The sequence below is a fragment of the Solanum lycopersicum genome, chromosome 10, assembly GCF_036512215.1.
Source record: "Solanum lycopersicum chromosome 10, SLM_r2.1".
Taxonomy (NCBI): domain Eukaryota; kingdom Viridiplantae; phylum Streptophyta; class Magnoliopsida; order Solanales; family Solanaceae; genus Solanum; species Solanum lycopersicum.
This window is the reverse complement of record NC_090809.1, coordinates 19653617-19681053: the sequence shown is the minus strand read 5'-3', so window position 1 is coordinate 19681053 and position 27437 is coordinate 19653617. Positions and strand designations below refer to the sequence as shown.

General features: G+C 36.2%; 2 protein-coding genes across 2 annotated transcripts; both read left to right on the top strand.

Annotated features, from left to right (window-relative positions):
* The first annotated feature begins 5813 nt into the window (after nucleotides 1–5813).
* LOC138338738 (uncharacterized) lies at nucleotides 5814–6854 on the top strand. The gene has a single exon (XM_069289826.1). It carries the CDS (start codon nucleotides 5814–5816, stop codon nucleotides 6852–6854), a length of 1041 nt encoding a protein of 346 aa, XP_069145927.1.
* Nucleotides 6855–16626: 9772 nt separating this feature from the next.
* LOC138338737 (uncharacterized) lies at nucleotides 16627–17677 on the top strand. The gene is made up of 3 exons (XM_069289825.1): nucleotides 16627–16780; nucleotides 16867–17062; nucleotides 17383–17677. The coding sequence occupies exons 1-3, from the start codon at nucleotides 16627–16629 to the stop codon at nucleotides 17675–17677; spliced, it is 645 nt and encodes a 214-aa protein (XP_069145926.1).
* The last annotated feature ends 9760 nt before the right edge of the window (nucleotides 17678–27437 follow it).

Here is a 27437-nt window from a genome sequence, read left to right as displayed (position 1 = left end):
GATTTTTATACATATTGAAGCTATCAAACTTATCTTTCCAGCAAAAAAATAATCTCATCATTCCGATGCTCTTACTCCACGTTATGAATTTTCTTCCAGATGTGCGCAAAGCTGAAGAAAGCTAAAGATTCAAGCATGCAGATTTTGAGCCACTTCGAACTCAAATCTGTACTAAACCATAAATCCCATGGATGTTATTTTTGTACAAATTTAAGCCATCAAAGTTAAGTTTTCAACAAAAAGAATCTCATTATTTCGATGCTCCTACTCCATGTTATGAATTTTCTTCCATGTGCACAAAGCTGAATGTTAAAGCACGCAAATCTTGAGCAAACTTCAAACTCAAATTTGTACTAAACAATAAACCCATGGATTTGATTTTTATACAGATTAAATATCTCTTAAAAAAATTTCCAACGAAAAAGAAGCTCGTTATTTCAATGCTCCTACTTCAGGCTATGAATTTTCTTCCACATGTGCGCAAAGTTGAAGAAAGCTGAAAAAATAATATTTTGTTGCAATCCTCAAATAAACGCTAGCATATGCAGTCCTTTTTTTCCAAAAAAGAAAGGGGCTCGTAGAAGAAACAATCAAAATTCAAAGTTCAAGGCGAGGAGTTTCTTATTAAAATATAAGTCACTATTTTATTGTTTTTTTTTTAAAAAAAGAACCACTACACCCTAATAAGTGAATCAAAAAATTTTACGCAAATAAATGAAATCTAACTAAGGAAAAAGTCTGAAGCTTATGATTTCTTGGCGATTTTTATCGATCGCCTCTTCTAGCTTGTCTAATTTCTCAATTCATTATTATCCATCACATTATTTGCCTCAATGGTGTAAATCTCACCCTCCGTAATGGTGACATTCTCTTGACTATTGGAAAACTTCTCTTGATATTGGTTAATAAGCGAAGTGACCTTTTTCTTGAAAGTCAAGACTTTTAAGTCTTTCTCCACATCTGCTAGAGTTGCTTGAAGTTTCTTCATGGATCCATCCAACTTTTCATGTGTCAGCTTTGCACCATCGAGACAACGTTACACATCAGAGAGGGACTTTTCAAGTGATTCTTTAGTCATCTTTTTATGATCTTAAAGTATCATACTCCGCGTATGACTTGAAGAATTCTCTACATGATCCTTGAAAGAAATGTACCAAGGATGGTTCATCATCAAAGATGAAATTACAAAATCAAAGGCGCCAAATGTTGTTCATCATGAAAGTTGAAGCTACAAAAGATGAGATATAAAGTATGGTTCATCGTCCGCTCATCGTTAAAGTCGTAATTGCGAAAGAAAAGGCACAAAATGTGGTTCATCATCAAAGTTGAAGCTATAAAAAAAAGAGATATCAAGTGTGGTTCTTCATCAAGGACCCAATATTAGAAAAAAGATGATCCACATATGATTCGTCATCAAAGCCGCAATTGTAGAAGAAGATGTACTAAGATTGGTTCGTCACTAGAGCCACAATAATAAAATAAGAGGCACAAATTGTGGTTCGTCATCAAAGTTGAAACTACAAATGAAGATGAATGATGTGGTTCCTCATCTATTATGGAGTACACTTCATTTTTTTATATAATATTGAGACTTTTTGCAATCCATCGTAAACCTGTAAAAAAAATAAAAAAAAGAAAGAAAAGTGATATATCTCACGGTGTCGATTCCTCGAAGTTTTAAATCGGCATGGTGAAAATTATGGCATATGCACTCGCGCTCATCATGAATGATGTGTCTCACAGGCCACTTGCACGAAGCTTTAAATCGCCGCGGTGAAAATTATGACATTTGCTCTCGCATTTGTCATGATGAATGATGTGTCTCACGGTGTCAATTGCACGAAATTTCAAATTGACATGGTGAAAATTGTGACATATGATCACGCGCTCGTCATTATGAATGATGTGTCTCATGGTGCCAATTGCACGAAGATTCAAATTGGAATGATGAAAATTATGGCATATGCTCTCGCGCTTGTCATGATGAATGTAGTCTTATTGGCTTAAGAGTTTTATGTTGTCTCTCCATGTAGATGATAAAAAAAATTCTCAATCAATACGAAAATCAATATGCGGTTCTTTGTTAAAGATGAAGAGAAGTAAACTCATGGAGAATTAAGAGTCTATTTTCTATAGAATCAAATCTATCTCCATTCGACATCTCTTACGCCAAGATACAAACGTTTTGGTGAGACTCCACAAACATGCAAAACAATAAAGACATAATTGAAGGCCAACGTCGAAAATTAATTCTTGTCAATTCATGAAGAGTTTTACCTTGATTTTTTTATATGTTATAGACTTTGATGTCTAGTTTCTATAGAAATAAATCGTCGTTATTCAAAATCTCCTACACCAAGATAGAGACGTTTTGGTGGAACTGCATACAGCTGTACAAAAAAATACAGATCTGATAGCAAACATCAAAAATCAATTACCGCCAATTCTGAAGGGTTTTGATTTTGAATTTCGGATGTCGTAGCCCTCTAAGTCTAATTTCTATAACATCAAAAGGATCATGATTTAATTGCTTTTATAACAAGTTATGATCTTTGTACCACAGGTGTGCTGAGCTGAAAAAAGTGACAAAAATTGAGTTCAACATGCCTCAAATTGACAATAATCCTTATAACAACATCTGTATTTATAGAAATCAACGTACATAAATTGTCTTCCTCAAATTATGAAGATGGAAAATTATGGTAAATTTTTATAGGAATTAGATTATGAAAATGTTCCATGTGAATCAAATTATGAAATTCCATAGAAACCAAATTATAGTAAGTTTTTATAAGAATTAAATTATGTAAATTTTTAATGGGAATCAAATTATGGAAATTCCATAGAAATCAAATTATGGTAAGTTTTCATAAGAATTAAATTATGAAAATACCATAAAAAACCAAATTATGATAATGTTTTCTCAGAAACTACATGAAAAAGTATGCCCGAAGGAGAATAGACTCGCGTCATGAGAATTTGAATTCCTTGCGTTCTATTCAAGTGAAATCCTAAAATTTGCATTGAAACCACATAATCTCTATCACCAAATCAAGCTTGTGAACGCAATCTTTGCTTATTGAGTTGGCGGTCATTTCGTAGTGATGACCAAAATGCAATTACCACATTATGAAGAATTGTCATGCGAAAGTCTTCAAGAGCTTGAAACACTTCAAGTCGAAAATGAGTTGGTAACCAATCGACAGTCAAATGACCTCTTACAAATTAGAGAATATCGTCATGAAGACTCTGTTAAAGGTTGAACTCTAACATATCGGCATGATCATTTCTCAGGAAGACTTCAACTTTTGTCGTCGAAATTCGAAAAGCCTACACGTTGAAAAGTCTTAAAAAAGGGAAAAAACATTTATGACTACTTCAAGTCTTGTTGCTAAATTTCGGCAAGCCTCTACGTCGACAAGTCTCGAAATAAGGGGCACTTGTAGACACATAAATTATATTGGATCAAATTTATACAAAATTTGAATTAAATCCATTCATTTGGGCTTAATAATTTATTTGGATTTTACAAATAAGTAAGTCCATCTTATTAAATTCAAATCCAAGGTTCATTTCACCTTGAAGCCCAAATCCATGCCACGTGTCATAGTGACTAGGCATCCAAGACCAACAAGGTGATGCCACGTGTCAAAATGAGGTGGTAGTCCCAGTCAAATGCAAGAACAAATCAAAATGTGCCAAGTGTCAAAATGACATTCTTTGGCCAATCACAAGCAACCTTATCCACTCCTTACAACTATAAATAAGGGATAGACATGACATTAAAGGGGAGCCAAAAAACTCTTCAACAAGCATTCACCAAATTGGAGAAAGCTACAACATCAACATCACTAGTTCTTCGAAGGAGTGATCAACAGAACTCTTTCCGTAAATCAACTTACAACGACGAAGCGTTTTTTGACACCCCAGAGATCGACAACATCTCTAGGAGGTCTACATCATTAAACAATTTTAAAAATACACTACTGAAGGCCCTCGAATCACGGAGAAACTCAGGAGAGAGAATAAAGAGAACAACAAAATTGTACTCACAACGATTCATTAGCAAAATCATATTTTTTCTTTATTTATTTTGCTTGCAGTTAATTTTGAGCGACTGCGAAAATTTGTTGCGAACACACTCCTTATTACCTTAACTGCCAAAATCATATTTACTTCACCCAAATTTTTATATCATATTTAGTAGACAAAATAGTTTGGTATTATTCGCAATATTTAAATTGTACCAAATATAAGTATGTCATCAACATATAAATATATTATTACATAATCTTTGTCTAGAATTTACAGCATAAACACATTTATCAACTTCAATAGAGGAAAAATTATTTTTCAATAAGACTTGATCTTATTTTTCCTGTTAGGAGCTTGTTTTAGGCCACAAAGAGATTAATTAATTTACAAACTTTATTTTCTTGTCTAGGAATAATACATCCTTCAGGTTGAACCATATAAATCTCTTCTTCTAAATCATCATTTAAGAAAGATGCTTTTACATCCATTTGGTTAATAAAAAGCTTGTGAATTGATGCTAAGGTAAGTAAAATTCGAATAGAAGAAATTCTAGTCACTGTTGAAAATGTATCAAAATAATCAAGTTTTGATTTTTGAGAAAATATTTTTGCTCCTTCGCAGTTCCTCAATATCAGAGAAATTATCATTATTTCTTTCAAGAGGTGTATGAGAAGTTTATAACACAATAGAAAAAATTCAGCATTCTTTGTTTAAATAATACTATTGCAATCAAACACATCACTTTTCAAAAAAAAGAAATCTATATGCAACACTATGTTCATCATATCTAATAAGAATGCAATCAACAGTTTTTGAACCAATTTTTCTCTTTTTAGGTTTAGGCAAAAGAACTTTAGCAAGACATCCCCATACTTTTAAATATTTCAAATTAGGTTTATAACCTTTTCACAATTCATAAGGAGTTCTACTAGTTGTTTTATGAAAATTCAATTCTGTAAGTGACATGCAACTAATATTGATTTACACCACAAATTATTAAGAGCATTAAAACTAATAAACATGAAAATTTATCATTTCTTTTAAAGTTGTATTTTTCCTTTCAGCTACTTCATTAGACTCAGGTGAATAAGACATAGTTACTTCATGAATAGTTTCTTTTTTTCCCATAAAGCATTTAAAGATATATATTCTCCATCTCTATCAGATTGAATTCTTTTAATTTTCCTACCAAGTTGATTTTCAACTTCAGACTTATATGCAACAAAAAACATCAAATGTATCATCTTTATTTCTGAGCAAATCCAATTTAGTAAATTTAAAAAAAAATCATCAATAAAAGTCATACAATATATTTTACCACCTCTAATCATAATTTGTTTCAAATCACCCAAATCAATTCGGATCAAAGAAAATAATTCAGTTTCTCTATTTACTGAAAAACACAAGTTTTTAGTAATTTTAACTTCAGTAGATATTTCACATTGAGTAGTTTCTAAGTCATGGTAGTGAAGTGCACCACTATCCTGGATTAGAGACTGCTTGATGCGTAGGAAAAATTTCCCTTCTTCTGATCTTATCGTGCTTTTCTTCAAAATTGAATTCTTGGTGTTATGAACGTGTCTAATATCAATCCTTATAGTTTTCAGATAATGAACACTTGGAGAACTAAGGGTCTGAGGACGGGAGTAGCAGCAGCTAGGGGTAATCAAAATCCACCCCAGGCTCTAGTTGAAGGAGTGGCCACGCCAGTTAACCCAGCTAGGTTGACTGATGGTGAGGTGAGGGCATCTCTAGCCCAGATGGCATAGTCCATCACGATGCAGGCTCAGGCTATGACTGCCCAAGTCAACCGGCAGAATGTTCAGAGGGAAAACCCACCGGTTCGCAGCACGGCTGACAGACTGCGAGATTTCACGAGGATGAATCCTCCTATATTTACAGGGGCTAAGACTTCAGAGGATCCTCAGGAGTTTATAGACGAGGTGCATAAGATCCTGGTGGCCATGGGGGCCACTGATATTGAGAAGGCGGAGTTGGCTTCCTACCAGCTGAAGGATGTTTCACAGACTTGGTGCAAGATATGGCAAAATAGCCTTGTTCTAGGTGAAGTGCTAGTCACATGGGAGCTGTTCAAGACAACATTTCTGGAAAGATTCTTCCCCAGAGAGATGAGGGAGGCCAAGGTTGAGGAATTCATCAACCTTAAACAAGGATCTATGACGGTCAGGGAGTATTCCCTGAAGTTTGTGAAACTATCAAGGTATGTCAATTCTCTTGTGTCTAACAACAGAGACGAGATGAGTAGATTCTTGACAGGAATTGGTGAGGATCTCGAAGAGGAGTGTAGGGCAGCTATGTTGCATGACAACATGAACCTTTCCAGACTTATGGTCCATGTCCAGCAAGTGGAGGAAAGCAGAAAGAGGATACACACTAGGGTAGGGAACAAGTCAAGGCAAGCTGATGAGAATTTTTCAAGGAAGAGTAGTACTGAAATCAGGGATAAGCCCAAGTTTAAGAAGGGACTCTCCCACCAAGGGGAGTCAAGTTCATCCAAGGGTCGCCATGATAGAAATTCTGAGTCCAGAGTTAAGAGAAACAATGAAGTAGATACACCTCAAGAGAGACCACCTTGTAGGAAGTGTGGCAAACTACATGGAGGAGAGTGTATTATGGGCACTAACACTTGTTACAGTTGTGGCAAACCAAGTCACATGGTGAAGGATTGTCCGATTAGGAGAAGTCAAGAACAAGGGAAGGAGAGAGTTCAGTCTAATGGTCCAAGTGAAGAGGCTCCAAGGAGGCAACGATTCTTCGCACTCAAGTCTAGGGGTGCAGAGGAAGGCAGTTCTGGTTAAGTCACAGGTGAGTACCCTTAATTAGTCCTTCATGTATTTGAGTGTGTGTGATGTGTATGCACTAGTATGAGATTAGACTTCATACTCATAAGGCTATATTTCCTTATATATTCGTATTTTGTTGCTATTGGCTAAGTGTGCATAGCGATTAAGTTATGATCAAATTGGCATTACGATGTGAAATAGTAGTGTCATTCGGGGATGAATGTTCCTAAGGGGGGTATAATGTAACGATCCGAAAAAAATTAAATAATAGGTACTTAAGGTGATTTAATTATTAATTAAAAAATTTGGAATTTTAAGGGCATAATGGTCCTTTCGCGTATTAATTAAAATAAACCAGATTTGTATTAATTTAATTTAAATTCTATTTGAGAATTTAGTCTCATAATCCTAATTGTTCTCTCTCTCTCACGCTTCTTATCTCTCTCTCTCTCTCACATTCTCCATCTTTCTCACGTTGTTTTGCCAAATATCAACAGTTCTTCACGCTTGAAGAACTCACATTAAATTTTAAGAAAAAACAAAGCAACCAAAAACATTAATGTGAAGAGAAGTTGTTCGTTGAGTTGTGTGGAAGTTAAGGTAACTTGGATTGATTTTGGAGAGAGTTTTGGGTAGTGAATTCTTCGTTTGAACATCAATAAAGGTATGAGTTTCTCTCATGGAATTCTTTCTCCAAGAGTACTTTCTTTCGAGCGTTTCGTAAACTCTTGAAACTAAGGTTGTTCCCCTTCGTATGTCCTTGTCCTTAGCTCCGTATCGAATTTGTATGATGGGTATGTTGTGCTGCTAGATTTTTACATGAATGATGTGCTTAAATTAAATATGAATGTGTTTATGTGTGGAAAATCACGATAATGATCATCAAAATATGACCGGAAAAGTTAATGTATACGTATGGGTATAGGGCAGTGTTTTAGTCACTGTTTTGGGGGTGTATAAGTTGTGTATTATTGTGTATTTTATGTGTGTATTGGGTGTACAATGTGATGTTCATTATGATGAATATGGTGATTGAATAACAATCTTTTAGCGAAACAAACCTATGAAAGATGCACTTAAAATGTGTTAAAATGGTCTACGAATTTTCTTAGGAATACAAGTGAAAATGTTGATAAAAACGAATTGAAAAAGACTAAAATTTCCAGCAACAATGCAACCTTAATTTTGACTAAAGTTTAATGAAGGAAATCTGGAAATTTATTAAATTTTAAAGAAATGAGGCCACCAGGATTCGAACCTGGGACCTCACCCGTGAGGCAGCAGTAACTCGCAAAAAAAAAGGGGGGGCTGGGGGGATTCAAAATCGGGCTGGGGGCGGGAATCGAACCCCCGACCCCCAGTTCGCAAAAAAGGGAAGAAAAAGGGGGGCTGGGGGCAGAAATCGAACCCATGACCCCAAGTTATCGAAAAAAAAGAAGAAGATGCAAGACGTGGGGATCGAACCCACAACATCAGCGCTGAAGGGAGGGAAAAATATTAAGGATATAAAGGTGAGGCTATGGGGGTTCGAACCCACCACCTCACAGCCTCCTCTCTGCAGCGAAAATTAAAAGAAAATAAGGGGGCTGTGGGGGTTCGAACCCACAACCTCCCTATTGTAGCAAACTTAATTCTAAAAAATCAAAGGGGTTGTTGGGGCTCGAACCCCCAACCTTTCGGTTAATTAATAGAAAAAATTAAAATAGAAAATTTATCCCTTCATGTGAATATTGTGATTTAAATTAGAATTCTAAATAAAATAGGATATTAATTCTTTCCTGTAAATGTTTGAATTTAATTTAGAATTCTATTTAAAATAGAAAATTTATTTCTTTCATGTAAATGTTGAGATTTAAGTTAGAATTTTAATTAAAATAGAAAATAAATTATTTCATGAAAATGTTGAGATTTAATTTAGATTTCTAATGTCATGAATATTAGAAATAAAATCAATGAAAAATATAAATGATATCCAAGTGATTCAAGATTTGGGTTCTCGTGCCCAAACCTCCATATTGATACATAAGTCATGCGTGAGTAAAATATTCAAGAATAATGTCATCTACTTGGATCAAAAATCAAGATTTTGTTATATATACAAGATACATAAGTCTTGTAAATACATAATATTAGGAGAATAAGAATCACTTAACGAACTATAAATGAAGCCCCATGGCTTGTATGTATAGACACATAAGTTTAACATACGTTCAAGTATAAGTGATCCTAAGATATATGTAATGAAATGAAGAAATGAACATCCACATAATAAGATGTGAGTAACTATGCAAAATAAAGGTGCTAATAATGAAGAATGTGGTGACAATGATAATGTGAGGCTAATGTATATGATGAGAGTTATTTCAAATGAGCCTAAGTAAATGTTACCAATACGTACTCACCAGTCTCTATGAACACTCTAATGAAAATATTGAGTTTAAAACACTTAATACTAATGATGAGATGAGAAATCATCTATTAAGCTATGATGTCCTCATACTAGAAGCCAACTTCCATGATGTATGAGTTGAATGTAATGGAACTTTATACCGAGCATCGATAGTCTAGCTATAAGCGGTGATGCCTTCTTTCGGGAAGGGCGGAGGTTCACGTAACTCTCATGAGATGAGACTGTCCGGATTGCCGTGTATGGGCATCCATACATCTCCTAGTCTTTGAACCTATATTGCCACTATAGGTATCTGGCGGGGTTAAATTCCCATATACGCTAGCATGTTATTGAATCGCTTTGGCCGGTGATTCCACCTCTTTTCGGTGTGGGGGAGACACTGGATTTCATGATGCTCACATGATCTATGTCGGTTAAAGTTAAAGTTCCCAATGAACGTCAAATGAATCATATAAAGAAATGAATGATACCGAAGGTGTTAGGATAGGATAATCAAGAGGTGAGCTAGATTCAGGTAATGACATTAGGTTATTCCTGATCATTGCACAACAAACTCGATTAAAGTCTTAAACTACATCCTAGGTATGGCTAGTGTTCGTACTGGCCTATGAATGAATTAAAATGAAATACGTATGAATGAATGAAGCAGACTCTGTGTTTGCTAAAGAAGGCTTCCTAGTTGAGGTCCCATATGTTGAGACCTCATTTGGAAAGTCTTAAGGTTAAGTCTATGATAATAAGGTCTCATGGTATATGAATGAATAATATGAAGATGTTATGTGGTGTGTGCCCTACGATGATTATAATGATGCATGTCACTCACATGGCATAACTTTGCCAATCTCAATTTAGCAAGTCCACTGACTTGACTTTCGAACATCATGTTGTTAGGAAAGAGTTATTCTTCCACATGCATGTCCTTGGTGTGTGCTTGCATATACCCATACTTAGTACAAGTGTGAACTAAATCCATACAAATATCTACTTTTAGGTGCAGGCACAGGTGGACGGTAGAGCTACAGGTTCGTTGTTGTAGCTATCCGGACGTCAGCATTCATCCGGAGTTTGGTAGGTCCTCATGCTTTCGAGGATGCTATTGTTTTACATTCTAGCGTAGTTTTAGAGTTGAGCTAGTGGAGCATGTTCCACTGGCGCTTCTTTCCTATTTTGGTTCAGACGTTGTATTGGTGTTATTTTGGCCGATATACAATTAATACTTAATGAAATATTTCTTTCAGTTGCTTATCTCTTAATTGTTAGATTGTTGATGATGAACGATTACGAAATATAAAGAATGTTTGGCATGTATGATTAAAGAATCAAAAATTTCAAATTTTTCGCTAAAATTAATCTATGTAAAGTAAGGATGACGTAAGTAGGCTTGTCTGCGACCTCTGAGAGGTCAATGACGCCGGTCTCGTCTGGGGTCTAGATTCCAGTCGTGACATCTTTCCCCTATCAATGCATAATATAACTCCAAAAAAATGAACTTGGAGGAAGAAGTAAAGGTACAAATATATTCCTTTCTAAAGCTTATTACTTTGATCATCCTTTGCAAGAGAAGGTTTATTGATATTAATGATTATGAATATAAGAAGATCCCTAAGCCCAAGGAATAATTTTGTGTGCAATAATTTTGCAGCTCGTTTGGTGAGTCATTTCACTTATTTATCTATCAGGCACCTCTTCCATACGTATACAGTAGGAAATAGAGTTTATAAGACCAGAACTTGCTACTGTTAAGGTTACAATAGTTTGACTTTACACCAAAATAGCAATAGAATCATTACAAAATTTAAAAAAAATGCCAAACTGAAATATAATCCACACATAATTTATAATAAATAAAATTTTACTCCCTTAATTACTTCCTTTGTTATTTACTTTCCACAAATATCTCAATTGTTATTTATTGTTTTTCTTTCATAGCCTCAATATCATTCATTTTTCCATAGTTAATTCTGAAAAATAGTTTAAAATTGATTGTTGTTTTTAATTATTTTGAATAAATATTTTTTTTCTTCAGAATACCATTTTATGTTATAAACGATTACATAGTAATTCGATTGTTAAGCATTTTTCAAAATAGTGTTGTTTTTTCAATTCTTAATTTTATTTCTATTAATTCCAACATCGTTGGTTTTTTTATGTTTAAAACTAATAATTTGGATGTAAATCAATTAACACAACCTTCTTTAAATATAATAAGGAAAGCCCTCCTAACCGGTGATGTGGCACAACCACAAACCTTAGTTCTCCTTCACATTTTTAATAGGAAAAAATACCCTTCCTCTGGAAGAGTCGTGCCCCTCACCAGAAAACACCTCCATTCCTTGCCGTCACAGCTCCTCCCTACTATCACCACGTTAATACAAATAGCACCAAAACCAACAATTCCTCCTTACATTGCTGCAACTCCGACTACACAGAAACTCTGAGACCCTCCTTTGCCTCCGACATCTTGAATCACTCCCCCTTCTATCCCAATTTAGGCACTTCCAATCCCTCACGTGCCCAATGGATTTCAATCGGAACCCCTCTCAAACCAGGAAACCAATCTTACTTTTTCCATTACCGCGTTCCTTTGGCATTAACATTTGTCCGTACAATAATTCGCCCTCTTGTGCTTCATATTTTCAACCCCTGTGTTTCCACATAACAAAATCCCGCAAAAATCTACTTTATCTGCTAACAGGCCTGCTAATTTGGACACACGTTTAGTTGCTCCTTCTATCGATAAAACGAAATTACACCACACCTGCGCCCTAATCAGGTACATGTTCATCCAATTGCCACTTACCGGTTACGCCTCCGTTACCGTTCTTCTGTAAAATGGTGCCTCCTTGAAGTTACATATTTCCATCTCCTATTATATTTAAAGCATTTTTATAGCCATTTGTGTTTCATTATTGTTCCCCTTGATAATTTGTAAAGCAATCTCCTCTTCTATTCTACATTGTATCCCACCAGGTTTTCTTTTCGGGATGAAACTGTTTATGCGGCTTGTATAGATACAAAGGATCTTAAACAAAATCCAACCCCATACAGGTATACATTTTTGCATTTTTAAGACATCCGTTACTCCCCTAAAATCATTCCGCTCTACAATTGTGCCTACTCTTGTGTTTAATTTTTCGCTCCCCTATTTTATTTTGATAACTTCAAAACAACCGTTCCACACCCAGTTTGTCGCTCGCCAGTCTGCCTACTATGGACGCAAAACAACTGACTCATATTGATCCAACAAAACATTCCCAAATACTAGGACAAACCAGGTATACACCACTTTCCTTTTGCGTTAACTTTTGTCCTTACAGTAATTCACCCTTTTGCGCTTCATATTTTCAACCCCTGTTCCTCCACATAATAAAATCCCGTACTACTCTGCTTTATCTGCTAACAGGCCTGCTTATTTGGACACACATTCAGTTGCCTCTTCTATTGATCCATTGGAATTACACCACGCCCGCTCCCTAATCAGGTACATGTTCATCCAATTGCCACTCACAGGTTACGCCTCCGTTACTGTTCCGCTGTAAAATGGTGCCTCCTTGACTTTTTATATTTCCATCCCCTATTATATTTAAAACATTTTATAGCCATTTGCATTTCATTATTGTTCCCCTTGATAATTTGAAAAGCAATCTCCTGTTCTATTCTACATTGTCTCCCACCAGGTTTTCTTTTCGGGATTAAACTGTTCAGGCGGCTTGTATGCACACAAAGGATCTTAAACAAAATCCAACCCCATACAGGTATACCTTCGTACATTTTTCGGTAATCTGTTATGCCCCTAAAAAGCATTCCCCTCTACATTTGTGCCTACTCGTACGTGTGTTTAATTTTTTGCTCCCCTATTTTATTTTGATAACTTCAAAACAACAGTTCCACACCCAGTTTGTCGCTCGCCAGTCCGCCTACTCTGGATCCAAAACAACTGACTCATATTGATCCAACAGAACATTCCCAAATACTCGGACAATCCAGGTATACATACATAAGTTAACCCCTTGCATCGTTCATTTGATTTCTCACTCTCACACCGTTCCCCTGATTTACATTATGCCCTTAAATCGTATAGATGTATCTGAAATTTATATAGACGTAGAAATATAACAATTGCTGAAAGGATCACACCCACTTCTTCAACTCTAACACCTCCTAAGGAACTGTCAGGTAACTACCACATTATAACTTTGTTCTTTATTTTATTATGAATTTGTTACTTTATTTCTACTTTCTTATTGTTGCTCACAATTAATATTGACTCCTTCTTAATTCCGCAATAGAACTACCTCCACCACTTGTGAAATGTGCATACGCAGACTTGATAAAATTGAATATAAAGTACCTGCAGAGAAAACACGCTTACATAAGGGCATTCCTTAAGTCCCCAAACCTACAAGAGCCATCTGGAGCGAATTATAAATGATTGTAGAACTAAAATGCCTTATGTTTTGATTCATTATTATGTCCCGTTTACCTTAAATTTTTGGTGCCCTGTAAATTCCTGTCCTAACCCCTATACTCAATTAACATTGTAAGTGTGGTGACAATGAAAATTTATTTTGAATATCTCACTTTCTATTATATTTGTATTATGTTGCAACTTTGTTTCTAATGATCTATATCCTTAAATTCATTTTCCGGTCCTTCATTAACATGATTTTTACCAGAACACAGTGTCACAAATATCACATGGTTATTTCATTTATATATCAACCTTGTGTACTTTCAACATCATTTTATCCGAACTCGTATCCCAATTTCTTAAAACAAGACTTAGTTAATGTAATATGTTAATGTTATCCACCTTATAGAATATGTTTCTGAATCGTCCTACGATACCATCTTCTTTTCATTGATGTGAACCTTTCAAATTGCACATTATATTGAGTGTAACGTTCCAAACTTTGTTGGATTAAATAAGTTACTAGAGCTGCAACTACAACTTACAAAGCGCTAAGTAGGGTACATAGGGTATTTTGTCTTCAAATAAATTCTTTCACATTTACATCATCACATTTTTACTCTTTGCATTCGAGTTCTTTGCCCTTACCCACAATATTTCTTAGTATATATAGTGTTTTTGTTTTATACTATATCAAAGATACATTTTTTATGGCACTATGTTCCTCTGTGTAATTTTATTAAATGTTTCTTCACACAGCTTGCGAAAAATTATATGTTCCGTGTTAAATTGATTCTTTTGTGAATTAAATGTGACCATTTTGATAACAAAATGGTGGGAGTGTAGGATCTTCATTGCACAAATATAGTGAATTAAATGAAAGTAACAGCAGTAAAAAAGAAACTAACAAACACTAAACTAACATGAAAAACCAACACTACATCTCAGAATGTGATTGTAAAAGAAGGTTGGGTTATGTAGCGAAGTACTACACGGTCTCATGGCTATTGATGACACAACATAGATCAAGAATACAGGACCTTCTGATTTTTTTAACTCAATAGAAGCTTAAGAGATTGCATATTTGATGGTAAAGGATAACCTTAACAAGGATGAGGCTGCCTCCTTATCCCAAAGATTATCACATTCCTTCAGCTTCATCATTTTACCCGTATACGCAGATCAAAATGATGATTTGCCACGCTATGTACAGTCAAACATTATACCAATGAACAACCATTATCATCGTTTTTCATCATATTAATTATGTAACACACTTGCATCCATCATAATTTTATCATACTACGGTTGGCTTCTTATTTATCAAATGTTTATTATTTACAATTACTACGCTGAATGGTTATTAAATATGCTTAACAAACATCATTAGAGATATCTTCCAAACTAGAAATAAATTAAAGAAGAAAGAATAGAGTATAACTATAAAAAAATGTGCACGCTAGATCCCAGATTTTAAAACTACAATATTATCTTGTATGAGGATACATCAATAAACTTTAATAAATAAATCCATCATACTATCTCACAGTAGATAATTCTTATCCCAAGTTTATACGGCGAATATTCAGTAAAGAGGCAAGACAATTTAATGTAAAATATTGGTATCACCCATTTTACCCTCCCTCTATCTTAAATTTTAGATATTTTAAGTGTGGCGTTTATAATTCAACATGAACAAATAAACAACTTTTTGTCCCCTAAGACCAATCTTTGGAAAGACCCATGCCTTCAATCCTTTATGTATACCTCACAAGTCCCTTTTTTAGTAGAACATCATAACATATCTACAACTACGCCATATAAGTTTGATTGAATTACTAAAATATATGATCAAACTAAGGGATATTCAAGCCCAATACAAAATGTAATTCCAACCCTTTAATTAAACCTAACTAGCCAATTTAATGCTACAAACGCGCCTCTACGGGTTGTGAATATTAGAACAATCAATGTGTTTCTCAAAGAATGCGACGCTCCATAAAATCTCTGGCTAAACACGTTGTTTGCTCCTAACGGTTGTTACAAATTGCGCCTCTTCGTAAGACTCTTTCCCAAACAATGCGCGGCTATTCCAAAAGGATACAAACACCTTTCAAATTTGCATCAATGTCTATATAATGCATTGCAGACTCCAACACAACCATTAGCGATAACCAATCACTGCATTTCTTTAATAAAATAAAATTAATTTTTTCTCTAACCTATAATTGTTAAAACCACATGGCCTATTCACTTTTTTCAGATTTGGACACTACAAGGGATGATTGATTGGTTAAGGTACCAGTTTGCCGAATGTGGGAATTTAAAAATCCCAATAAAAGCAATGGGGTGATAAGTCTGGACATGACACTTATTGACTAAAAGGTAATACTTTTTTCATTAAAACTTAATACCACATTGTTCGGCAATTCATTGCAGATGCACTTACCAACTCATATGTAACAGGAAACTTTGATACACGTAGTAATTTGGAAAAATCATGTGAATAGGCTTCATGCTAATATAGACGAAGGCTCTGTGATAATTATCAGGAACTTTAAGGTGTCTGAAAGTATGGGTGAATATAGACCCATACAATCTGATGTTAAAATAACTTTTCTGCGGATAATTATCATACGAAAAATAAGGATGATACTGCTAATATCCCTAAAAATGGATTCCAATTTATTCAGCCAAACAATTTTTCGACCAAGGGTCAATAAAAAGACCTACCTATCAGGTATACTTATTTATATCAATTATCTAATGCACATTCATTGGTGTATGAACTTAACATTCTTTCTCTTTAACTTGTAGATGTGGTCGGATGCATATGTGGGATAGGTGATCTAGAGAGTGTTAGCTCAAAGTGGAAAAAATCACATTCTTACTGATTCGTAAATAACAAACCTCGTCTGATTTATTCACTTATATTCAATACGCCAGAAACAAAGAAAAACACTAACATGTTATGTTGTTTGTGCAACGATAATGGGTCAGCAAAAGCAAAAATAACCCTATGGGAAGATTACGGGAAAGGATTTTACCCATACTTATTTCCTCCCGAGTTCGATCCATATATTGTCATTGTAACATCTACTACGGTGAAGGAATTCAGAGGTAAGTACTATTACACACCCTATCAGTTAAGTTCAATCTAAAAGTAATTAAGTATAAGTGACGTTGAATGTTAAATTTTGTAAAAGGTGAAATTAATTTTGCCACCCCCACAGCAACCAAAACTAATGTTAATCTTCCAATGGACAACTTCACCTCAATGATAGAAAAGTTTGCGAGTAAACAAGTTCACATTCAAATAATTGAGAGTGCTAATGGAAGCAATATACCTATTGCGGAGGCAATGTTCCAAAACAGAATGACTATTACAAAGTTATTGAATTCGTACTGGAGTTATGACATAGAGGTTAGAACCTTAAGCTCCATTTAAACATTATTAACAATAGAATACATCAACAGGATATACTCCATAATAATCGGGATTTTTTATTGGTTACTAGGAATGTATCATTATATTGAGGGCTCAGATCAGTCAAATAGATACCTACTTTGAATAGAACTACATATCATGAAACTTATGCAATAAAAAAATTGAACCATAAGTGCGGAAAAGAATTTGACTTCCCGTTGGTTAGGTATGGCAACAGTTAAACATGTAAACATGTTCCTTTTAACCACACACTAATTTTTTATGGGACACACAGGTACAAAATACACATTAAGGTTAAAGACAACGGAGGGAACACAATTTTGGTTCTTTTTAATGGGGTTGCTGAAAAGTTGTTCAATACTTCGGCGGCAAAGTTGATTAATCAAATGTACGAAGGTGATACACATGTTCCATTGCAAATTGAGAGCCTTTGCGGCAAGGAGTTTGTATTCAAGATTAAATTGAGCAACTTCAATTTGAAAGAGGAACCGGAAAATTATACGGTGACAAAATTGTTTGTGCCGGATGAAGAATTGGAAATGCAACACCGCATTAAGAAAGAAAAATAAGGTAACTTTGTAACTCATAGTTTAATACATATATCATTTATACATTCATCACTTATTTCTAGAAAAGATCGTATCCGTAACAGAAATAATATTTGCGGTAATAAAGGCAATAAATGTGGAACACAACAATAGGGTTAATCAATGAGAATAAAAGAGAAATAATGACACCAAGTTTTTACGTGGAAACCCTCCTAAATAAGGGAAAAACCACGACCCGAAAGGAGCAAAGAATATCACTATAGTAAGGATGTTACACTTGTATGTCTGAGTAAAACTCCAAAAACCACTACACATTCAAAAGAAATAACACTCTTTTGAATTTTCCACCTCACTCCAATATCGCTCACACTCTCTATTTTTCTTCACAGATTATTTTCCTTTGTGATTCCTCACTATTCTTTCTCTCCTTTGTAGTTCTTTTTGATGTATTTTGAAATGAGCAAGAGCTCTCTATTTATAGGAAAATCTACTCCTATTGATGTTACCAGTGACATCACAACGAACACAAGATTTCAACCGTTTCACCTATGTAGAAATCTTGCAAAGATTTTAGTTGAAAAAAGAAATGGTGAGCTTTGAATTTTGTTGCAGCATTTGTAGACTTTAACAATAAGCAACAAACAAAATTCAACCATTTCCACATTTTAACTTTCCTTATGTTTATCTACAATGGGTATCGACTCCACAAATCCCCCCCTCCATACCCATTCACCTGAAGGAGGTAGCTCTAGGTTTCTAGCTTGAGTGCATGCCGACAAGTTCTTTGCATAGATCGAACTTATACCTTGATACCACCTTGATCAGCATATCTGAAGGGATTTCACTAGTAGGGATCTTCATGACCTGCATAGATCCGTCATCTATCTTTTCACGAATCCAGTGATATCTCACGTCAATATGCTTCGTCCTTGCATGGTACATGGTGTTCTTGATCAAGTCTATTGAACTCTAACTGTCACAATAGACGACATAATACTTCTAATGCAATCCAAGTTCTTGAAGAAATCGTTTCAGCCATACCATTTCTTTTTCAGCTTCAGTAGCTGCAATATATTCTGCCTTAGTTGTAGATAGTGCGACACACTTCTGCAACTTTTCTGCCATGATATAGCTCCTCCTGAAAATGTAAAAAAATATCCAGTAGTGGATTTTCTGTTATCGAGGTCATCTGCCATATCAGCATCAGTATAGCCCTTCAAGATTGGATCAGATCCTTTAAAACACAAGCAATCTCTTGTGGTACCTCTTAGATACCTAAGTATCCACTTAACTGCCTCCCAGTGTTCTTTTCTAGGATTTTCAAGGAATTTGCTTACAACACCAACTGCATGAGCAATATCAGGTCTTGTACACACCATCGCATACATCAAACTCCCCTCTGCTGAAGAATAAGGAACTTTAGCCATTCCCTCTTTCTCCTCTTTTGTTGTAGGAGACATCTGTTTGCTCAACTTCAGATGACTCGCAAGAGGCGTGCTAACAGGTTTAGCACTCTTCATGTTGAAGCGTTCTAGTACACGTTCAATGTACTTCTCTTGAGATAGCCACAACTTTCTTTTTGTTCGTTCTCGAATAATCTTCATCCCTAGAATTTGTTGTGCCGGGCCCAAGTCTTTCATGTCAAAATGACTTGGACAAATCTTTCTTCAACTTTGCAATCAGCTCTTTGTCTTGTTCTACAATTAACATGTCATCCACATATAACAACAAAATAATAAAATTTTTGTCAGATAATCTTTTGAAGTATACACATGGATCACAATAGGTCTTTGTGTACGTTTGACTTTTCATGAAAGAGTCAAACTTTTTGTACCATTGCCTTGGGGTCTGTTTCAACCCATAAAGACTCTTTTTCAATTTGCCCACCATGTGTTTCTTTCCAGATACTTCAAATCCCTCTGGTTGCTCCGTATAAATCTCTTATTCCAAATCTCTGTAAAGAAATGCAGTTTTCACGTCCAATTGCTCCACTTCAAGATCTAGACTAGTTACTATGCTCAAAATAGTTCGAATAGAAGTCATTTTTACAACAGGTGAAAAAATTTCATCAAAATCAATACCTTTCTTTTGTTCAAATCCTTTTACAACCAATCAAGTTTTGTACCTCACCAACTTGCCATTTCCATCTTTCTTGAGTTTAAAGACCCACTTGCACTTAAGTGGTCTTTTTCCTTTTGGAAGTTCAACTAGCTGGTATGTGCCATCTTTTGTAGAGATCCCATCTCTTCGTACATGGCTTTCATCCATTGGATTTTTTCTGGATGTGACAACACCTCCTTAAGACTTTCTGGCTGACCTTCATTATTGATAAGGACATACTCTGAGGAAGGGTATTTGGTTGATTCTACCCTTTGTCTTTCTGATCTCCTCAGAGGTTGAGATTGTTCTTCTTCTTCTGGGTACTCTATTTTCTCGGTATTATCACCAAGTTGCTCCCCCTGCTCAACAATCTCATCAGGTTGCTCTTCATGCTCAACAACTTCATCAATCGTACTTTCTGCACTTATGCGATGGTTAGAAGAAGAAGGAATGGTAACAAGATTAGGGACTATACCATTCTTTTTCTTAGCCTTCTCGGATAAATCATCAACAGTTCTAACTTCACTTTCTCGAAAGATTACATCTCTACTTCTGATGACCTTTTTCTTTACAAGATCCCGTAGTCTGTACCCGAATTCTTCATCTCCATATCCGATGAATATACAGGGAACTGATTTATCATCTAGCTTGGTTCTTTGCTCATTCGGTACATGTGCAAAAGCTTTGCAACCGAACACCTTTAGGTGTGAGTAAGATATCTCTTTGTTGGTCCAAACTCTCTCCGGAATGTCAAACTCCAATGGAACTAATGGACTACGATTGATAAGATAACACACTGTCCGAACTGCTTCACCACAAAATGTCTTGTGTAATTTAGCCATTCTGTGCATGCTTCTCACCTTCTCAACAATGGTGCGATTCATTCTCTCAGCTACACCATTGTGTTGTGGGGTTCCAGGAACTGTCTTTTCATGTCTGATTTCATGGTTTGAACAGTACTCTTTAAATTCTCTTGAAGTGTACTCACCTCCATTGTTCGTTCAGAGACGTTTTAGCTTTCGACCTGTCTCTCTTTCTATCAGAGCATGAAACTTTTGAAATACGTGAAATACCTGATCTTTGGTTCTAAAGATATAAACCCACAATTTTCGAGAAGCGTCATCAATAAAGGTAAGAAAGTATTTATTACCTCTTATCGATTCTATCTCCATTGGACCTTAAATATCACAATATACCAAATACAGTATATTCGACTTTCTTTTAGATGATGTCTTAAATGAGACTCTATGTTGTTTACCAAACAAGCAGTAGTTACACGATTTTATCGTTGTACCTTTGGCAAAAGAGATGAGTGACTTTTTGGAAAGAATTTGAAATCCTTTCTTGCTCATATGATCCATTCTTTTATGCCATAAATCTGCAAAATTTTCTTCGTGAGTCGCATTTAATTCACCTCGGCATATTTCTTCATTTATCCTGTATAATGTGCCATGAGCAACTCCTTTTGCAATCACTAATTCCCCTTTAGTGAGTCTCCATTTTTTATTTGCAAAGTAGTTCTCATATCCATCTTGGTCCAAAGCAACTCCCGAGATTAAGTTCATCTGCAAATCAGGTACGTGGTGCACATCTTTCAACACTAATGTGCGTCCAACATTTGTTTTTAATCAAATATCTCCGATCCCCACAATCTTTGAGTAACGTGTGTTACCCATTTTCACATTGCCATAATCACCGGCTACATATCTGCAAAAAAGATCTCTTACTGGTGTGCATGATAAGATGCTACTGTGTCGACCACTCATTTCGACTTTATACCTGCCAAGTGCATGCATTCTTCTTCCTCATTTATGAGGAGAACAACATCGTCATTATATTGCACCATGGCATTTGTGTTGTCATCATTCTTCTGGCCGCTGCTTTCCCTTTTGCCCCTTTTTTAGATTTGGACAATCTCTTTTGAAGTGTCCTGGTTGATCGCAATTGTAGCAATTTTTGGCCTTCGATTTTGATCTAACCTTGGACTTTACACGATCTATGGATCTACCATAGTTACTTGAGCTCCTTTGGTAACTTTTGCCTCTACTTTCCGTGATGAGAGCCTGTCTATGATTTTCTGGCCTTTTTCTCATCTTCTCATTAAGCAAAAGGGCTGATGTGACATCCTTCAACTCAATAGAGTCCTTATCATGTAAAATGGTTGTTCCTAAAGTATCGTAGGAAGATGGCAATGAGTTTAGGAGCACTATGGCTTTATCTTCATCCTTGATCTTTACTCCGAGGTTTGCTAGCTGCGTGATTAGTCCATTAAGTACATTTAAATGAGACAAAAAATTTGTACCTTCACTCATATGTAGTGTATATAACTGCTTCTTTAGGTACAATTTTTTTGTCAGCATTTTGGACATATATAGATTTTCTAACTTTGTCCAAATGCCACATGCACTTTCTTCATCGATGATGTTATTAACTACAACATCTGTTAAGTGCAATTGATTGCACTAGCATCCTTTTCATCCATTTCTTCCCAATCCTCAAGTTTCATGGATTCGGGCTTTTTGGATTTACCGCCTAGTGCCTTGTGTAAACCCTGTTGGATGAGCAAGTTTTTCATCCTTCTCTAACACGTTGAGAAACCGCTATCACCGTTGAATTTTTCTACCTCGTACTTTACTCCAAACATTTTTTATTGAGTATAGTACAATAAGTTGCAAAAAATATTTCTGTAAATGAGCAGAATCTGTGCTCTGATACCAATTGTTGGGAATAAATCTGTAACAGAAATAATATTTGCGGTAATAAAGGCAATAAATGCGGAACACAACAATACAGTTAATCAATGAGAAGAAAAGAGAAATAATGACACTAACATTTTACGTAGAAACCCTCCTAAATAAGGGAAAAAGCACGACCCGAGAGGAGCAAATAATATCACTATAGTAAAGATTTTACACTTGTATGTCTGAGTAAAACTCCAAAGACCACTACACATTCAAAAGAAATATTACTCTTTTGAATTTTCCACCTCACTCCAATATCACTCACACTCTATATTTTTCTTCACAGATTATTTTCCTCTGTGATGCCTCACTCTTCTTTCTCTCCTTTGTAATTCTTTTTGGTGCATCTTGAAATGAGCAAGAGCTCTCTATTTATAGGAAAATCTACTCCTAATGATGTAACTAGTGACATCACAAGCAACACAAAAGGTACCAAAAGGAACAACTTATAACACTCAAATGCCAGTTGATTACTACAATAACTACTACAAAAAAACACCAAACTTTTGTTGTTGAAGTTACGCACCAATCTGGTTACTACAATATCTATAAATTACTCAAACACCGCCAGTGCATTAGTAGAATTTAAGTGCACTATGTTGATAATTCAATACTGATAAAATTGGCCAGTAATCGTCCCAATTGAAACATAAAACTCAAGTTTGAACATCCAACAACAATAAATCAAACTCTTAACGGGCAGTGTGCATCATACATCAAAATATAATTAAGAGAATCAAATTAAGATTACTAGTCTACACCAATCGTTAGAAACTGAGAAAGTGAATGAAGGAAAAGTACCTTAACATCACTGGAATAATATTAAACAACAGGTATGTAGGAATAGGTAGATGGGGCCATTCATTCCAAATATACGTGTAGTTGTTCAAAATATAATATGTAAAATAAAAAAATTCATTTTCTTATAAATTAAAGAAAATATTCATTACAACATCACAACTATACTATACAAACTACCTTATGTAGCAACAAATTATTTAACCTTATATATATATCTTCAAACATTGAAAATTACCCGTAGTCGTTGATAGCACAAACAAAGCATTAGAAACACATTTGATAGAGTATAATTCTAGACTTGCTATTTTAGTTAGATTTTACCTCATTATTTACTCATGGTTCCCACAACCCTAGTTATGGAGTTTAGTTACCCATAGTCATAATCACACTATTCATATATTTAATATAAGAATTCATGCACTTAATTTAATGAGAAAGAATAAAATCCAGAAATTCACTTGATTAATCAACAAAAGCACCAACAGTCAATTCCAGAAAAAGTTTAACAATTACTGAAATTAATCCTTCAATACTTGAAAAGGAGAACTAAAGATTATCCAAAAGTCTGACTATCAAAAAGTCTAACCCCCAAAATGAGGTTTTTTGAACTATTTATATTAATAAAAAAACCTAATAATAAAAGGATTCTAATTACTGAAAATATGTCAAAACGCGTCTGGGTCGACGGACCTCGTGACGGGCCGTCGTGGACACGACGGGCCGTCATGGACACGACGGGCCGTCATGGACACGATGGGCCGTCATGGCCTCCGTTGTCCCATACCTCACAAATTCATCTTCTGCTTTCTTCATTACCCTCAACGAACCGGTATGGCGGACCGTTCAAAGCACGATGGTCTGTCGAGGGTCTCCGTTCCATAATACTTATACTTCTTGGAATTTAGGTACTAGGCCTACTCTCTGATCATCACGACAAACCAGTAGGACAGTCTATCGTGGCTATGACTGTCCGTCATGGACTTACGTAATCCCACACTGGGTCATACTTCCCCATATTCCTTCAGCAGCTTCAATATGATGCCACCTACGGACCATCACAAGCTCGACGGACCATCATAAGCTCCATAGATGGTTTCTTCTGCATTTCTCGCTCAAAAACTTCCGCGTTCATCTTTGGATAGATTTCCTGCAAATAAGGAGAAACTTACATAAAAATCAATACAAAAAGGCTTTTGGACGCAGACTAAACTTAAGTAAAAAGTATTAAAAATACCGTGAAACCATGGTACATCAACACCTTAAACTTAAATTCGTTGTTCATCCTCAAGCGACGCATTATGAGTCACTACAAATTCTTTGTACAATAGTAGCCATATTTTAGCTTTCGCAATCATTTGGCTATCAATCCCGATCAGTCTCATCATGTTTATGCATGTTATTACTGTTAGGCTTGAATCATATGGAACTAGACCCTGACACAGACTCACCATGCACTGACACCTATCCTCTTCAATTTCTCACCGAGGTGCTAATATTTCCGGTATTGAAACTAGTGTCCTCACTTCAAAACCTCATTTTTCACACAATGATTTCACTTTGAGTATAAGGATTACTTTTCAACACTCACTCTAAAAAAAATTCGCAACTCATTCATACATATTGCCATAAGCTTGCCCTTATTTTCAGTGCTTTAAGTTCGTCATACAACTCTTAGAATCATGATTGTAACATAGGCTCAGGGTCAGGTAGGGTATATTTAGGTATACTTTAGTGACTTTTTGCCCTCCTTCACATATCGGCTAAGCGTCCTACCTTTTCATCTTTTTAATCCACCCTTTTTCTTATATTCTTTCAACTTGCTATTTTTCCTTCTTTCTTCATTTATGTAAGTGACTCTTTTCTTTTCTTGCTTGTATTTATTATATTTTTTATTTCACTTTTATTTCAACTTGTTCTTGACTCACTTTACTTTTGTTCTTTATCTCTCTTTGTTCTTTCAACCCCACTTTCCACAACATTTCTCATAATAGCCACCCTCAACTCATGGCTTTGCCATGAGTCAAAGTTCACAATACCCAAAGTTGGGTCAGGGCCATGAAAAGGTTGTATACTGCATTAGCCACCCTCAGCTTATGCTTTTGGCATAAGTTGAGGTGCACATGTCCAAGGAGGGACCAGGGCCAATACATTATTCCACGAAAAGATTAGTTGGAGTGAAAAAGAAAGGTCTATTTTAAGCTCAAATCATTTGGATCAAATAGGGATTAAATTCATTCATTTTTTTTATTTGTTTAGGCTAAAAATTGGCTATATTAAACAAGGACCTATGATCCTTTACTAATTGTCTATTACAGCTTACGTTTAGCAAGACTAACTAGGCAAGTTCTAGCTCAGTACAAATAGTGGATTATTCAAATTTTCCTCACACTCACTTGACATCTCATTACTCTGCCATATCAGACACCTAGTTCGAGCCTTAGACTTAGGGTCATGCACTGGTGTATCTCTATGTCATGCTTAGAGCCACACATTTATCAATTACTATGCCTAGCCATGCATCATTTTCAATACATCAGGATACCATTCTTGTTTTAGGAATCATGCTTCAGAGTTATACTATGTACAAATGATATAGACATGCCGGTTCAACAATAAAAATAATCAGTCTCTTGGGGAAAAAGAACACAGGCAAGAAAACCTCAAAAGAGGATCGTGAATTGGGCTACTCAGACTTCACCCTAGCAGTCACTTTCCATTTACCCCACCCCAACAAAAAGACATGCAATTGTCCCCAATGCATAAAAATAACTGAAATACGAGAGTGGTAGGTGAAGCAAACCTGGGGCACAAAGCGTCGGCGATCAGCAAGCTGGTGGGTCCGGTTCCCCGAAACCCACTAACTTTGTAGTCTAGACACCCTCGTAGTGTCCTCATCAGCAACAACACTATTAGTAGGTCCTCTCGCTGTCTCCACATCTCTGGAGCTAGATGCCCCAGCAGCTCGCTCTACAGCCCTGATCTGATGCGCCTCCTCATTAGCAATCAAAGCTCTTCTTGAAGCCTCCATCTCTCTGCGCTGTTTCTTCCTTACTCTATCCTCATACTCATCTCGACCCCTACGCCTCTTCTCATGCTCTCAAGGGGGAGGTGGTGGAATCTTAGAAGTGGCGAATAAAGCCGCCAACACTGTGTCCTTAGCAGGATCTACAGAATGGGCCTCAGACTCAAGCACCCTAGCCTCTAGGATCATATCAATATCTGCTCACAGACTCTCAACCGCAGCCTGAAGGGTCGACACGTCCACCATAGGGGCTTGCCGAGCTAGCACCAGCAACTCAAAAGCGTCTAAGCGCTGATGAACCCTGTGATAATTCGCTCTGTGTGCTGGGCCATCTTACGCTCAAAGCGCTCCTCCGCCTTAGTAATAGACCTCTCATCCAAGGCTGGATATGATGCAGAATTGTGTCCATCTGAGCCTCTAGTTTCTAGACCCTAGCAAGCGAGACCTGAGCGGGGAAAGGGGCTGATCGAGAGGAGCTCGGGGTAGTGTTACTACCCAGGATAGACTCGACAAGGGTAGTGTCAGTGGTTGCTGAAGTACCAAGCGTAGCCGTTCAATCATGCGCTACAGTATCAGCCTGATTCTTACCATATAGAGGTAACTCTAAACAGGGCCCTCTGCGTGGAGCCAACTCATTGGCCTTATCCCTGATGAGGCCGATATAAACTGTGACCAGCGAAGTCTTGAGCTGATCAATGTGCCAAATGGGCACATTTGCGGACATGCATAAGGAAAATATCATGCATAGAAAAGGGTAAGTAGTGGTGACCTGGAAAGCCCTTTCATGCATGACCGCCTGTAGAAGCCAAGCGAAGTCAACCTCAAACCCGGTTATCATCGCTTCCATCAGAACTGCGCTATACCATGTAACTATATTATCAGCTGCCGTGGGGGAGAGGCAGTGGCGAACAATACACCATAAAAACATAGCTGTGAAGGTCAAGTTAGCCTTCCTGATGTCTCCCTTCGACTCCATGACCCATTCAGCACCCTCTCCATCAATAGATAAGTGCAGGGTCATCCACCTCTTGGTGGTCTCTCTCAGCGATGGCTCATGCAAGAATTGGGCCTCTTTAACAATTTGCCACTGGTAGTCGAACTCGGCAATGAGAGGGGT

Bases quoted from the DNA above. Each gene is read 5' to 3' on its own strand.
- LOC138338738 (XM_069289826.1), top strand. From the start codon at position 5,814: ATGCAGGCTCAGGCTATGACTGCCCAAGTCAACCGGCAGAATGTTCAG.
- LOC138338737 (XM_069289825.1), top strand. From the start codon at position 16,627: ATGTTATGTTGTTTGTGCAACGATAATGGGTCAGCAAAAGCAAAAATA. The intron at 16,781-16,866 runs GTAAGTACTATT...ATTTTGTAAAAG, and splicing joins TACGGTGAAGGAATTCAGAG to GTGAAATTAATTTTGCCACC. The intron at 17,063-17,382 runs GTACTGGAGTTA...TGGGACACACAG, and splicing joins ATTACAAAGTTATTGAATTC to GTACAAAATACACATTAAGG.